The following is a 17,503-nucleotide window of genomic DNA, read 5'->3' on the forward strand; positions in this document are numbered from 1 at the left end:
AACAGGAAGGTGAATGAAACCCACAGGCTTGACATGTGTGTACTTCCAGAAGTGAGCATTCAAAAGACTTGCAACTCCACAAGTGCTGCAGTGAGTAGCCTGTACTTGCAACAGGTTCTGTCAATATTAACAGATGCCTCCACTCCGTGCTGTTCAGAAGTCGAGTGCCACCACCAGCGCTCATCAGCCCTGTTTATTTCAACAGCCCCACCAGCAATGTCTGGCACCTCCCCGCTCTGCACTCTCGCTCTCCTCAAAATGCCTCTGGTCTCAGCCAGACACTGAAGATCTTTGTAGCTTGTAACCATGGTTATATTGATATCCAAGAAACCATTTATATACCCACTGCACGGCACAATCTTCCCCCCCCCCCCCCCTCCCAGAACAAAAGAAAAAAACCCAGAACAGAGGGGGAGGGGTTTTGCTGAAATGTCTGACAAGTTACCGCTATTCTGCTCACTACCTGTCACCTTTAGTTGGCTGATATGGACCCTCACACATTTTTATGTGGCCTCATCATGGATTAAGAAACTAGTAAGTGCATGTATCTCAACAACCTTATATGGATCTATAAAATGAGGCAGCATCATACTGGTCATCCTTTTGTGCCCCTTTGCTCTCCCCCAAACAAGTCCCTAAGACAGATCACTCTCCCTCCTTCAGCATGACAGGACACCTTGCCGAGTTAACCTTGCACCTTCCTTGTGGTGTGCAAGCCAAATGTTATTGTGAGCCGCCTGCTATTTTTGTTTATGGTTGCCTGGTTGTTGTCCTCTGGAGCAGATCATTAATAGACCAGAGATTGAAGAGGGTAGAATTAAATGGGAAGGTGAACATGAGTTTGGTAAGTGTGGTTTTATGAGCTTCATATACTGACGTCTCCAGACAAAAAAAAAAAAACTAGCGAGTTATTGCTAACTAGAACCTTAGGAATACCAAATATGCAAATGATTGAGTGTGACTGAAATGGTAGCTGATCTAGTGTGAACCAACTATGTACAGTGGGTGAAGGCATCAGTGACAACTAGAATGTAACGATGACGCTCCCGCGCCAGGGGCAGGTGTCCTAGGTAATCTGTAAACACCTTATCCATACAGTGTCCAGCCCAGTCTGAATTAAGTTTCCCAACCTGGTTGTTATGATGGGGCTTAACGTTAATACACACCTCATAGGCCTTGACCACCTTATCAACATCTCCATTACTGATCCTTAATTTTCCTATAGTTTTATACACCCTGAAGTACCTCTAGCACAGCAAATGAAACACCAGGGTTATTAATTGAATGGGCAGACAGATTTTATCCTTGTTATCCCATTGCATATGATAAAAGAATCTTTCAGAGTGTATCCGGGCCCAGCTTCCCCTCCCTGAGCTCATTCTGAATTTTTTGCTACTGAGAATCGTTCTCCTGCTCCTCGGCCTCTCTCTCTCTCTCTCTCTCTCTCTCTCTCTCTCTCTCTCTTCCCCCCTCCCTCCCCCCCCCCACCCCCCACCCCTCCTCCTCCTCCTCCTCCTCCTCTTCTTCTTCTTCTTCTTCGTCATCTGCATCTGCATCCTGTCCGTAAACTCCAAACATTCTGTTCAGAGTGCCGGCTATCCAATTGTCGGTCCTCTCACGTGCTGTACCTCGAACTGGAAAGCCAAGATCTGCACTACCCACCTGTTAATCTTGCTTGTTTTCCCGGGTTTTGCTAACATCCATTGTCAGAGCCTGGTTATCAGTCTCCAGTAGGAACGGATTGTGTTCCAGATAGTATTTAAAATACTCTGTACCGAAGTACTTAAAACACTCCATACCGAAGAGTGTATCTAACTCCATTTTGTAGTTGGAGTACTTCTGTATGGCTGCCAAAAATCCCCTGGAAGCAAATGTAATTGAATTACTCCCTCCCTCTCCAGCCTGTAGTAGGACTGGTGCAATGCCTGAATTAGATGCACCAGTCTGCAATATAAATAGCTTTTTGAAATCTAGCACAACCAGGACCAGCAAAGTAGCCCAAGTGGACTTGATGGCCTCAAACGATGCCTGCTGAGTGTCGCTCCACTGGAATAATTTTCTGGTTTTCTTTCTCAGCAAATTGAGTGGAGCAGCAAATTGTGCGAAATTGGAGATGAATGAAAATGAGCAGTATCTTTTTTATTCCTGGGCAATGGAAAGGCACGAATAGCTGTCACAGAGTGTGCCAGCAACAAAATCTCTTTCTGCACTAAGTTCACCTTGGATGGTGTCACAGTAAGGCCTGTGTTGTAATGTCATGTGAGCCTCACTGCCCTTTTCTTTATTAATTTGTGCCTAATTTTATTCTGAGAAGCTCAGTAATGTATGTAAATACCGTAAATGTAAATTTGACTAAAAAAAAATACTTCAAGTGAAGTGAAGCGCAGCTGGACAGCAACAAACTCTTTAGCATGCAATCCCCGCAATGATAGTAGTTGTGAATGTTTGATTTATTAAAAAAAAAAAAAAAAAAAAAAAAAAAAAAAAAAAAAAGACTGTTAATCTGTATCTTGTGGAAAGAGGACGTGTTGCTAGGCCGTCGCTTAGAACGTATTGTTACATTTAATGAAAATTGCTATTTCAGTGATAAAACCGAGTAAAGTATGTGTAATAGATGCCAATCATTTATGTTTACAAATTTTCTGGAAGTGAAGAATAGAAATATCTTTTTTTGAAAAGGAGGTGAACTTCATTGTTGATGCCAGCTATCAGTCGACAGAACTGTGAATGTACAAAGTTCACTAAAACACAGGAAAGGAAATGCATTCTCTTATGTTTTCATTCAGTATGTAACAACCTCTCATAATTTCTTAATTGCAGTAATTGGATTATGTTGTTGTATAATAGTATGATGCTGAACTCCACTGAGCAATTTTGATGCAGCAGGACGTGTAGTTTCAAGAAAGTTTGTGTGCTAAGCAATCTCCTTTTCTCACAAAAAGCAGATTGCTGTTTGCTCTTATTGGCTCAAAGCTATCCGCGATACGGCCAAGTAACTAAGAGAGGCGTATTTTAAACCTTAAAGAACAGCAACTTACTTCAAATTATAATACATCCCCAACTGGTGCAGAAACTGATCATTCAAGGAGGCAGCATCCAAAATTACAACTTAAAGTAAAAATCTCAATGAAAAATCAACCCCCCCTCCAAACACATATATAAATATTCATATTAAATAAGTCATTTTATAGCGTCATGGAGGTGTTGTAGCACTTGAGCAACATGACCAAAATGCCGTTTGAAAGTCTTACTGTATATCACTACATCATCTAAATTATTATAAACACACTTGAACTTGAGACCATCTAGTACAGAGGCCATGAGGCAGAATGGGACTGCTGCTCCAGTTGCCAAATCAAACAGTATACAGTTGTATTAAAAAATTTTCCAGTCGTACAAAATGCGATGACTGGTTTCGATCCTTTCGCCAATGGCACCTGATAAAAAGATTGGTTGAGGTTGAGTACAGTAAAATACCACACTCCAGAAAACTGCATAAAACAGTTTTGCAGGTACAGCAATGGGAGCAATTCCTGAATGACTTACAAATTCAATAAATGATAATCCACCACCATGCAAATCCCTTGCATCATGCTTGCGCACAAGAATCGTAGGAGATGTGTAGGGCAAGACATAAAGCCTTTTACCCCATTTTCAAATAACTGATCGATAAGTTTGTGCATCTCCCTTATATTAGACTGGGACAACTGGTGGGGAAACTGCAGTATTTGAAATAACCTGCCATTAAGTCCATAGTGTGTGTGTATTTAATTCACATACTAGATGGTAATTCTGCAAATGACAATGGGTCTGTCTCATTTGGGTTTAGTTATTCTGCCCGCAGTTTTTGTGTCAAGGACCAATCGTACTTGCATGTCTGATTTTTAACTGTAACTAAAGGGCTACAGTAACTACTCTGATGGTTCAGTATTGTTGGTCTAACAGCCCATCAGTACCTAATATTACACATACATTCAGAGCCACGACCATCTACATGGGATAGTGAAATGTACCAAGTGTGTCTCCTGTGGTTTATCAGGCAGATTTCCTCTGGTGTTTTAGCAAATATTTGCCATTTTGTTTTTACAATGTGTAGCTGGGATCAGTCCAAAAAGTTGCTGCTCACTACACCTCTCATGTGATGCCCAGTTTCAATGGAAGGAATCGATTTGTTAACCCATTAGAAACAAAATTATTTTAAATCGGAATTTTGCTTGCCCATTTGGCAGGGTTTTCCCAAATCAGTGTAGTGTGATGTTTATTTTATTGATATATATGTTAACAGAGACAGTAAAACACGAAGAATAGCTTAGTACTCCAGCAGCAACAGAGCAGCACTGTTGCATGACGGTAGCAGTCAGTGCAAGACAGGATGGTGATGTCGCTGTTGGAGTACTGGTTATTCTTAATGTTTCACTGTTCTTGTTAATACATGTTGACATAACACTAGACGTTCTGTGACCACTCCGTCGAATGGTCAGATAAAATTCAGATTTAAAAATAATTTTGTTTGTAATTGGAAACAAACTGACACTGGGCATCACATGAAAGAATGATGAACATTATTTGTTTTTGGTTCCAGCTACACATGGCAAAAATGGAATTGCAGGACACCAAAGGAAATGCCAAAACACCATAGAAAATGTGACTGATGATTCTTAGGACATACACCCTGTATATTTGATTAGATTAACTGTTACTAGTAATTCTGATTGGTTTGGTTTACCTACCAATCATGTAATACCCATGTGTTTCATACCAGATACAGGTAAACTGGGAAATGCACACATCATATCATTCTGTTTTAAGTAGTTCTGGTAAACTATACATAATTTACTTTCTGAATCTAAAATAATAGACACAGATACATTCGCTACGGATCATTGTGGTTTAGGCTGGATGTATTCCTCCATATACTGTTCTTTTTCCTCCAGTAGTTCATCTCCTATAGCAGCGCAATTATTTTTTCTTAATAAAACGGAACTCAAATGTTGCAATGTGTTATTGTTTGCTTCTGGGGACCAAGTTGCACCCTGGAAGCTTTAAAGTTTTCAATTTCCCTTTCATTAATATTCTGAGTATCAACAGTTCAGTGGGAGTGGTCTCTGTTATTGGGATTATGATTATTTCTCCATTTTTTTTAATTTTTTTAATTTCTTATTTTTTATCTTACCTGTTGTGTGATGATTATAAGTGTTACGCATTGTATTTCCTGTATGAGTGTTCATGTTGTTATTGATACTGCTGACCACATCATTATTCATTGTGGTGTTTTTGGAATGTCATCTATCGGAATGACTTTTCATAGCCTCTGTTTGTTCTAAATAGTGCAAAAGATTATTTACTTTACCCCAATATTTCCCCAACAACTTATCACACATCCCCTATGGTAACTGACTTAAAATAATTTCCAACAAATGCACCTCATAAATCGGGTCGCCCAAGTATTTTGCTTTACTTCATTGATTTTCTACGTCTCTGTATCCTTCCAGATTAGTGTTGCTACATGGTGTAGACCCTAATACTTCCAATCTCAATTTCTTCTGTGTTCCTTCACGCCAGTATTTAGCTTTAAATTCTAATGCAAATTCCTCATAGGTATGAAATTCTTCTGATTTTAATATGCACACTATTGTGCAATGTTTCCTGTAAGATGATGTGCCTGGAAGCTGATTTTATTGTGGCCTTTCCACATAGTTGGTAACATACCCCAAATTGCTTTTAAAAACAGTATATGGGATGGTATAAACAGTGGAAACTTAGACTTCGACTCTACATTGATGTAAAATCATCACTTACGTAATGGTTAAGTTTATCTTTATTTCACATTCTTTTCTTTCTACTACAGAAGAATAATCGATAGGGAATGTACCATGCTAATTATGTCTACATGCACTGTGCATATTGTGCGTAATGGAATCACTAGCACTGTTTGACCTAGGAGATATCACTTGACATGTCATATTCTGAGAATTATTTAAAACAGTCTTTAATGTTGGCTTTCAATTAGAATGGAAGGTATTGTATATCATATTATTAGGGCATTAATCCTTTGTTCCAGGTTATCAACCCTCATAGAAATAGTATCTATATCTTTATCTCTAACAATATGTAAGCTTGTTTCCATCTACAGTAACACTTTCTCTAAAATGTGTGTGTGGTTTATTAAACCATTTTGTTTTGACATAATGGAATGGATACAATCTTACTTGCTTTTTAGTCTATTTTCCACAATTTCTAATCTATTTCTCTTAAGCGTTTGAAACTAGCATCGAAACATTTATTTACAATTTGAAGTTGGATATTGTCTCTTGCAATTTAGCAAATTTTCTCTCTATATGATTGACTCTTATATCTACATGTGCAATCTGGTATCAGTTTGCAAAAAGCTATCATTTAATTGTTCTTCTAAGACAAGAAATTTGTTATTTATCCTCTCTGATAACTGCTAAAATCATTTTAGCAAAATTTTGAAAAACTTTTGACATTAACTTTGTCATTAATAAAAGCCATATTTGCTGTGGATAAATTTGTAATAAATGGCATATTACTAATTCTCAAAAACAAAAAAAGTCTAGTGATGATATAAAAATAATGCTATGTCTTGCTTGAAAGTCGTCCTTTCAGTTACTAAGTGTGAAACGACACAATATAAATTCATATAGGAAGTGCACTAAAGAGACTACAAATGCTTATGGCCCACAAGACACAATTATTAGTAGAAAGCTGTAGGTGCTGGTAGGCTCGGATGCATGTCCTGTACAAAGGACTGCTCAATATCGTGAAGTGCTGATCCTATCCGATCTGTGATGATGAATGCTACCAACCCATATATTTGTGTTGAACCAGTGTACTTGTCATTACTGTATAATAGTTTTTAGACTGATGCAACTGATTTCATTTGGTGCACAAATATTGCAAATGACAATAAAATTTCACAAACACTGATAACAAACACTGTGTTAACCTTCTTCATTTAGTAACTCACAGTAAATGCTCAGAATGATTCGATGTCAAGGTGTAAGAGTTCATATTCATTTGTCTAGCAACATCTTGTTGAATACTGTTGCTAATGGTGAATTTGTTATATTTTCATTAAAAAATCAATTTCATCACTTGAGTATAATTTTTCTGTCCCTTATACCACAATTTCAGTTCTTACATGCATCAAATGTATGGACCTTTTTGTTTGACAGTTGTTAATACTCCTCTGCAGTAACACCAGTACTTCACCATAACTTCTTGCTTCTGTCATGTTCTTCAGTTGAAGAGTGTCTATATATTTTAATAAATTCACTGGTATTATTCTTTCATAATGCAACTGGCACTTTCACGACTGCTGCTAAATCATTGTCTAAGAGTACTTTTTTTTCCCAACAATTTGCTGACCGTTAAACTCACAATCAGCACTTGCAAGGGTTCCTGTTCACTTGGTTGATTGTGGGATTGAAAGTTGTCAGTTGGAACCTTGCTCTGGAGTCAAAAGTTTCCTTGTTCTAATCAATTACTATTGGAATAAGTATGGAGAAATACGTTTCTCAGAAGCAACTATTTTATTAATCTGGTAGCCACATGTAACATAGCCTTTTGCAATTGTGCTTACTGTTCAAAGTCTGATTAACAGCTCTTGCGTCTTCTGTCTCTCAAATCATCTCGAAGAAGCTCTTATGAAACATTCCACTGGAAGAATTCCATGGTTCGAAACATGGCATAGCAGACTCTGAGATAAATACACTTGATGATGTAAGCATGTTGGATGGCAGTATCATTTCACCGCCCATCATCTCTGGAGTACCTTGAACAATGAAGAATCTGCAAACCAAGTGTGGAATAGTTTTAAATACATAACTAATTCATTCTAACAAATCCTGTGTGTCACTGCGAACGATTACCCAATTATTTAAATCATCAAGGGTACAGGCATTCTATCTGTCCATTTTAAATTATAAAATAATTCTATGTCCTTACACAGTCTTGATTCCATGATAAAATTACCCAACTGGCTGCTTGGAAATCTGAATATTCTAGAAATCTGACTTTAAAAGCTAGTCCCACAGCCCCCCCCCCCCCCCCCCCTACAGTCTGAATTGCAGCACTTGAGGCACATGTTCAGAGAGAGTGGCTACAGCAAAAGAGAAATTGCAAATGCTTTCAGGTGTCAGTGGAAAAGGACGCCTTGTGAATCGGCAGAAGAAGCAAAGCCAGCAGCTTTCCTGCCACACGGGAGGTCAATGAGCAGCAAGTTAGGACATCAACTGCAGAGACATGGATTGAGACCAGTGTTCCCGCCCGTCCCCAAGATATGAGATATGTTGCGCCCTGTTAAAGACAATGTAACTCTTTGGGTGTCCAGTGTGTATGGTGTCCCTTGCGAGTGCGGCAGCATCTATGTAGGCAAGACAATTCGTACAGTTGCAGAGCGTTGCACCAAGCACACAAGATATATTAAGCAAAGGGAGCTCCACAAGTAAGCTATAGCTAAGCATTAGCTCGAAAATGGACACAAAATACAGTTTGAGAACACGGGAGTCTTGGCTCATGAGTCAACATATTGAGACTCAGTTACAAAAGAGGTCGCCAAGATTAGACTGAACAGCAATCATTTCAACAGAGACTAGGGCTACACACTAAATAGGGTGTGGGGACGGGCTTTGGATGTTGAAAGGAAGCAACGGCGGTTGCTTAATGCTTGTAGGGAGGCAGAAGCAGCAGTTTCAAATGTGGCGCCAGCACCCGCATTACCTGACATCACTTGGTCCCATGGTGGGCCGAGCTACTATGGGTTATCTAACTCTCCTTCCACACACACACACACACACACACACACACACACACACACATTGTTTCAGTCCTCTCTAATTGTTGCCAGCAGCCATAATCATAGGTATATAAACGGGAAATAGTGCCAGTCCTGGCAGTAAGTAGTTTTACTGCTGATGTTGATGGTGGAGCTAGCCATCAAAAGCTCGAGGATTTTATTGGAACTGACAGGGCTTGAAAACCAAGAAGATAAAGATCATGCTGCCACAAAAGACTTCGAGGACACAAGTGAACTTTTGCTACATCTTTCTTGCAGACCTGCTTTTAAGGTTTCTTATCTGTTGCTATGAATAATCATCATAAACATGCTGTGGCAGGCTTCCATCACTGATAAGTCTCATTCATCCTGTCCCCTTTGAATGTATAATGTCTTTCTAAATAATTTTAACCAACATGTTCTGTCTAAATACTGAATAGATGCTCCAGATGTTATCATAATCTGACTTTCGTGCAGAAATACCAACATGCTTGTGGTGCTATATCCAATCCAAATCTTTCATTGCCATAGCCTCCATGTATCATTACTTGCTACGTTAGTTCTATGATTTATGTAGCTCCATGCTAACTGTGCTTTGCAGCATTTATTTCACTTTAACAAGCCTTCCTCAACTCTCTTTCATCCTTACTTACACTTCTTCTCATTTTTAGCATAGTCTAAGTCTTTGTTGATATAGTGTGTTGTTATTTTTTTATATTACTTTGTCATAAGGTAGTCAGATCATTTTAATGAAATGCAAGACTTGAAGGTAAAAAGTGGACGACATAATGTGAAACACCAAGCTAAACATTAACACTGAGTTTATTTATACTAGCTGAATACCCATAGCCTAATAGCCTACCCCCCCCCCCCCCCTCCCCTGTCCATCTGCATTTTCAGAAATATAATACATTTCAAGAGCTAAAAAGTAAATAGCTTTTTCAAAGAGTAAATATTTCTCCCTAATTAATGTATTATTCTCCAAATTAATAAGTATCTTTAAGCACTTACTAAAGTGGCCTATGTTCTTCCTCAGGTTTGAAGCTATTTCCTCACCAAATTTGATCATAACGGGTTCAGGGGTCCAGCAATAATAAATTTAAACATCATGCATGCTGCTGCAGTAGTTTTTCATGCAATTCAGTGTTTTATGCCATCATATATCCTGAATTATGTGTCATACAGTGGTGTACTTATACAGGTACATTCAGTGGCTTATATGAACACATCTACAAAGTGTGTAATAAAGAAGTAATAAATCAAAATGTTGTGCCTGACGCGAAAATGTTGTTAGCAATAAACTTTTTTTCATTTCATCATTACGAAAGTGTGTGAGGAAGGAAAAGTTTCGTAATACTTTGAACTTACCTGTAAAGTTTGTTGCAAGTAACTACATGCTCTCATCCTCAAATACTGGGTTAATAAAGTCCGGGTATTTGCGTGTCATGGAGTACACTTCTTTTTCACCTCCACTGTTACCCTTTTGATAGACAGGTGGTTCTTATCTGCAAGACGATTCTTTCCAGACAGTAAGTGATACGTGTACCAAGTTTGGATTAAATCGGTCTAGCGGTTTGCCTCAAAAGTTTACTTCAGAATTACTTAGTCTTAGCTAACCTAGCACTAATATGCTGCAGTGATGAATCAGACTAAACAAGCATCTTTAACATTAACAGAGATGGAAAAATTTTGCAAATTCTGTTTATTCTCCTGCAAGGATAGATGCACTTTCAAATCTTACCCACATAAAAAATGAAATGAAATAAAAAGTTGTATAGTTTGGATTAAAGGTATGAATTTAATGTAATAAAGGGAAAAATTAATTAACAATGAACCAATCTAATGTGGCATTGGTTATTGGCAATTCAATTGAGTGACTAACACTGCATGTGGTGCAACATGTTAGCTTCTTTGGGGGAAAAAACCCCACACACCAAATGTACATTTACTCTTCAGAATTTTATCATGTATCTTTGGGAATGAGGGAGCACAGAAGACACAAACAAATGCATGTGCCCAAGCAGGCTTCGAGCTCCTGCCTCTTAGATGCCAAAGAGCCTGCTTTGATTCAGAAATTGTCTACCTGCAGTAATGAGAGCTCTACTACCACTGACAATTGTATACATCCAGCCATATTCTTATTACACATAGGCTGTAAAAATAACCATTGTAATTGGTTGTTAATATGCAAATTCTTGTCTGCAGTTCCCATAGTACTAATAATGATGACAACAAATACAACAACAATCATCCTCAGTATGTTGGACACAGATTTTTCTGCATTCCTGTAAGATGCCAAATATAAGGTTAAGATGTAGGCATATCAAGTATTTTATGGAAGTCTTGTTACTTTATTTTGGTGACTCTACTTACCATTGGCTTTCTGCAGAAGAAATTTTAGTTCTAAAATTGAGAGCAAATATTGGTTATGATGAGAGTATTTGGAATAAGGTTTCAGTTTGGGGAAAGAGATAATTGATTTCTGTGTGTGACCTTCTTAAAAGTTATATTGTAATTATTTATGACAAATTAAATGCCTTTGCTGGAGTGCGAGGTACACCTGAAAATCACTCTTTGACAAAGAATTATACCATTAAGACTTGACACTTCCTGCAAAGGAAAAGAAATCTCACCTCACAAACATGCTCAAATCATGTGTAATGTTCTTCTTCCACAAGGAATCTAGTCTTGTAGACTGTTGCATGTGCTTCTGCGACATTCAGAAGCAATGGAGGAATTGACACCAAATCTAAGGTTTGTCAATCTGACAATTTCAAATACCAGAGTTGCAAGAACACAAGTCATAAAAGATAGGGTGTCTAGCACATTTTTCTTGTTACAAGTGTTCAGTGCATGAAATGCTAGGCAAAAGGTTAGAATTATTTTTTTAAAAAAGTAAGTTATGGTTGCCACTTATCAGAATGACACTGCTTCATAAGACATAGACAGTTGTTTGTGCTTTTGGTCATATTATGATTTTTCCTGAAATATTTAAATCTGTTCATAAGAGCATTAAATAACTGTTCTAGCTTGTACACATGTAAAATCTTAGATTGAACAAATACAAGTGTGGTTCCAGTGTATGTCTTAAACCACTAACTATGTAAGGAACAAGATATAACTCATTGTGACATATTTGACATATGGAACTGCTTCATAAAATGACATATTTTGGAATTCACAAAGTAATTATGCTTTCGTTGATGCAGGTGGTTACGGACAATATCTGTGATCCTGTTCCTGAATAAGCAGGACCTACTGGCAGAGAAAATCAAAGCCGGGAAGTCTAAGCTGGAAGAATACTTCGCTGACTTCGCACAGTACCCTACCCCTACGGATGCAATGGCAGAACCAGGGGAAGATCCAGAAGTTATTCGGGCCAAGTACTTCATTCGGGATGAATTTTTAGTTAGTAATAATTTTTTTTAATTACTATGTTATCAGAGAACAGAACTCGGCAACAGCAGTCGTAATTTGTTTGCTAAGAATTCTTTTGTTATTGAGCTTGCTGTAGATCATACTAAATTCATAACTCATCAGTGCTCTTTCTTTTAAAACAGTCATATTTGCTTTTTTCTGGCAATGTGGTGACATGATATGCTGTGTCAAAGTGTTACAATTTTCTTTTTTCCGCTCTTAAATTAACATAAAATGAAAATGCCAAATCTTAGCTACAGACACAACTTGCTAGTTAACTATTTTTATCAAATAAAAATTAACAAGGAATGTTACTTCTTTGATGTGGTGTTCATAAGTAAAAGATGAATGTGGCCACCCGTAGATACCATAAGCTAGCTATTGTGCACAGGTACTATGGAAATCTTATGAGCTGAAGTCTCCTTGAAAAGGATAGCATTTAGGTGCTGTGATGAAAATAAAAAAGAAGCCATTTTTTCAGCTTATTATCTGAAGTACCGTAATTATCAGATGAGGTTTTTTCCTACATTCTGATTTAAGATTTAGAGAAACTTTTGGGTAACCATAGTTAATGTGATTAGTGGAAATCCTGAAGCAAAGAAATCTTTCTTAGGTACTGGGTAGTGACGTCAGTAATAGTGTGGTTCAGGTAATTTATTATATTTTTTTATTGATTTTCCGTTGTTTCCAGCATTTTGAGGAATGTGCATTACATTTTGGCTCCCCTTTGTCCACAGTGTCATCAATATGACACTTTTGTGGTCTGGCCACACAGTGTAGAAGCTTTTGAGCACTTTCAGGAGCCTATGAGCAGCATGCACCCAAACATCCAGTTCACCATTGAGACAGAGAAAGAGGGAAAGGCTGCCATTTTTAGATGTTCTGGTAGAGCAGAAGTCAGATGGATGTCTCGGCCACTAAGTGTACCGCAAGCTGATGCACACTGAATGTCTTAGTGCCCAGAGTTTTCATCATCCAGTTAGGAAGAGAGCAGGTGTATATACAGTGGTACACAGACCAAAAACCATTTCTGAGAAGGACCACTTGGATTCGAAAATTAATCATCTAAAGTGCGTTCCTTAAGATCGTTAAGGGCACACCACCGTGCCTAGTAAAATACTGCAATGTTCAAACCAACCTTTGAGTTGAGTGCAACTTTGCTTGCTTTATAGAGTAATGAATGTAACACAAAAATACTTGGAAGTTTGACGATAATAGGGTCCACAGACTTTATAAATTTTCTGAAAATGAAATAATTACACCATTCTTTATTGTGATTGCAGTTTTGACTCTTGGTTATTTTCAAGCTTTCTGAGAAAATGGGTCATCAAATATATTGCACATAATTATGAAACTGACAACCATTGAAAGTGATAGTTTCAAAGCTACTTCTGTGGATTGCTGGAAACCACTCAATAATATAAACCTTTGCCATACTGTGTAAGAACAGTTGCATGCAGTGGTGTGTATTTGTCTGCTCATCCATATACCATACATGTTAGGAAGCTGGTGAAATAATGGTATAAACACTTCAGTTTAAATTTCATGTAGCAAGCATGGTAAATAGATCATGAAATCGGCAAAGGTGTGAACATACAAAGAGTATGAGCTATGGAGTGCAAAGATGCTAGTATATGGGATTGATATCATTTGGTTTGTGAAATGTGTGCTCAGATAAAAGAAAAATGACAGAAATACGTATTAAATAAAAACGGAATCTGCAAATGAGACTGAGAGAATATAGATTAAAAGTAGGTAAAAAGGTGAAGTGACCACAAAGTTGAAATAAAACAATGCCTAGGAATACTAGTACAGAAGAGGGTGTAAAATCTCAGATATAGATGAAAATAGTGGTCCAGATATGTAAAACAGGTGCAAGTAATACATAAATATAGGAAATATGCTAATTAGTAATAAGCATAGCATGGTCTAGAATATTTGCCAGAATTAACATGGATAAAGTCAGTTATATTAAAAAACTCTACATTTTAAGAAGTTCTTGAAGCAGTCCAGAAATTTTATATTTCTAAGGCCAGACTGTTCATTCAAAACGTATTCTGACTGGTCTCAAAATGCCCTTTAAAATTTGATGTCTTCTACATAATAAAGCTGTCTTCCTTTTCTTATTCTGTGGGGAATTTCTAGAGTTTTCATTGTAATCTGACTTAGGATTAGTTGCCCAAATATGGTTCGTAAAAAATGATTAAAAATTATCACTGCTGTTACTATGTTCTCTAAAACAAATGTTAGAACTTCTAGAGTTTGTTCTATATAAAAGTTATTGCGTTTTCCACAGTTGATCTTATAAACACTAGATTGTGTGTAAGTGTTGTATACTATGATGGTCAGGCCTAATGTGTTGTCAGTATGGAAACTTATTCTTACTTTGGTGTTATGAAACCTATTCTTTCAGAAATAGATCTGCTGTATGGTAGGGATAAATATTTAGTTTTAGCTTCTTCCTCTTTCTGCAATATGTTCTCATCAGTAGTATTGTGGTTCAGTAATTTTGCAGCAAACACTCTATCAATGATTTGTCTAGGGAAACTGTTATTCAGTGCTGTATATCTAAGGATTGCTAGTTCTTTGATAATTTCGTTTTGTTCTAGGGGCAGACTGATTAACTTGTGAATCATAGAATCGAAAAATGCGTTCTTATGGGTGCTTGGGTGGCAGGAATTATTGTGGATGAGATCATCTGAGCAAGTGGGCTTATGATAGATGCCAAAACTATGAATGCCATTGTCATTCCTTACAGTCAGATCTAAAAAGTTAATAGCTTGTTGCTTTTCTAACTCCATGGTGAAATGAATGTCAATGTGCATACTTCTGAATTGTGCTAGCATTATGTCAGTGTAACTGAGTGATTCTCTAAATAACACTAATGTGTCATACACCTGTGTTTATAATATTCAATTTTATTAGCTGTGGTGGGGAATTTCTTAAAGGATTGACTTTCGTGACAGTTAGAAAAAGAGACAGCAAGTGTATTTGCTATAAAACTACCCATGGTAATGCCCCCTTATTGTGAAAAAATTTCATCATTGAACTCGAAATAGTTACAGGAGAGTATCAGCTGTAATGAGCTACGGATATCATTAATTTCTTGTACACTGATCTTCTTTAGTTCAAGAAGATTCTGTTCAATGCTTTCAGTAGTGTCTTGAATGGGGATCTTAGTAGATAAATTTACTTAATCAAAGGATACAAATTTATCATTAGCTAATCAAAGGATACAAATTTATCATTAGTAGAATGAGATGGTTTTTAATTTTGGCTGATAGTTCAAGTGATCTTTCAGCGGTATACTTTACTTCGAAAACATAGTATTCCTTAAGTAGTGATATAATTTTTTTCTGAATTTTAGGTAGGGCTGTTTTATATAATTAACAGTGGGATGAATCAACATGCCATTTCCATTGATCTTAGATTGAGTATGTAGGGTAGGCATGCGTGGGTTAATAACCAAGATGTGTTTTACATCTTTTTCAGAAAAAATAAAGTCACACTTCTTTACTGCTTTTCTGATTAAGGCTTTAAATTTGTTACGTGGATCATTATTTAACTTTACGATACCGTTTGCAGAAAAGAAGTTGTGTACTTAACTAATGTATGTGTCTCGGTTGATAACAACCAAAGTGTTCCCTTTATCTTCCTTGAGGGTGAAAGTATTGTTCTCAACCAATTTCTTGTTAATTTCTGTGACTAGAGCAGAATTAACTATTTCTCAATTTTTGCCAAAGCAGATTATGATTTGAAAGTCTTAGATTGTGATACTGAAATAAAGATGATTTCAGGAGAGATAACACATGAATCTACATCTACATCCACATCCATACTCCGCAAGCCACCTGACATTGTGTGGTGGAGGGTACTTTGAGTACCTGTATCGGTTCTCCCTTCTATTCCAGTCTCATATTGTTCGTGGAAAGAAAGATTGTTGGTATGCCTCTGTGTGGGCTCTAATCTCTCTGATTTTATCCTCATGGTCTCTTCGCTAGATATATGTAGGAGGGAGCAATATACTGATTGACTCGTCGGTGAAGGTACGTTCTCGAAACTTCAACAAAAGCCTGTACCGACCTACCGAGCATCTCTCCTCCAGAGTCTTCCACTGGAGTTTATCTGTCATCTTCGTAACGCTTTTGCAATTACTAAATGATCCTGTAATGAAGCACATTGCTCTTTGTCGGATATTCTCTCTCTCTTCTATCCATCCTATTTGGTACGGATCCCACACTGGTGAGCAATATTCGAGCAGTGGGCAAACAAGTGTACTGTAACCTACTTCCTTTGTTTTCGGATTGCATTTCCTTAGGACTCTTCCAATGAATCTGTCTGGCATCTGCTTTACCGACGATCAACTTTATATGATCATTCCATTTTAAATCACTCCTATAGTCTGTCTGTAAACTGAAGAGCGAGCAAGCGAGTCCCCACTCTGCCTACCCTGCTACGTCACAGGGCGCTTCTACAGGCTGTTTCACAACGTAGTACCGGCCCTGCGGCGGTGCGCGCTTCATATCTGTGGCGACGCCGCGTACAGATACGTCCCGGCTGTGTTTATTTTTAGACAAATGCATTAAGAGTATAAGGAAAACAAAAGACGATAGCTTCTTTGAAACAAAACATTATAGAGTAAATAATATTAACATAAGAACGGAAGTCAGTATTCTACTACAAACATAGAACCGAATGCCTCTTCATGTGAATGTATGTTCCTCTATTCGTAAGACGAACCAGATATAGTGCAATCAACCTGTAGAATTTAAGGCTTGTTCTTACTAAAATGTAGAAGTTTTCTTTAAAGGGTCTGCATTGGAACTTAACAATTCTTGCAACACGAAGAGTGTTTAAAAAGTAAGCAGAAATTTATAATTCCGTGTTTTGTATTAGTTCGGTTTGCACTGCTTTTTTTGCCACTCTCTTCGTAAACATGTCTGAAAAGTATCTGTGCAATGTTTTGCATATTGGGTATTTACCCAGTTCTCAGTTGTCAAATGGTTCAAATGGCTCTGAGCACTATGGGACTCAACATCTTAGGTCATAAGTCCCCTAGAACTTAGAACCACTTAAACCTAACTAACCTAAGGACATCACACACACCCATGCCCGAGGCAGGATTCGAACCTGCGACCGTAGCAGTCCCGCGGTTCCGAACTGCAGCGCCAGAACCGCTAGACCACCGCGGCCGGCTCTCAGTTGTCAAAAAAGTTATATGTGTTTTGGTAGCATCAACTATTATTTGTTTTGTATAAAAATAGATTAGAGAATCTGTACTAAATTTTG

The 17,503-nt window shown here is 37.6% G+C and overlaps 1 protein-coding gene across 1 annotated transcript in view; it reads left to right on the forward strand.

Moving 5' to 3' along the window:
• LOC124619743 (guanine nucleotide-binding protein G(s) subunit alpha) overlaps positions 1-17,503 on the forward strand; it is a 372,022-nt gene that overhangs the window by 329,321 nt on the left and 25,198 nt on the right. The window contains exon 9 of the mRNA XM_047146318.1: positions 12,007-12,205. Within this exon, the coding sequence (XP_047002274.1) occupies positions 12,007-12,205 (199 nt within the window). The remainder of the gene's footprint in view (positions 1-12,006; positions 12,206-17,503) is intronic.

This window comes from Schistocerca americana, chromosome 6 (genome assembly GCF_021461395.2).
Source record: "Schistocerca americana isolate TAMUIC-IGC-003095 chromosome 6, iqSchAmer2.1, whole genome shotgun sequence".
NCBI lineage: Eukaryota > Metazoa > Arthropoda > Insecta > Orthoptera > Acrididae > Schistocerca > Schistocerca americana.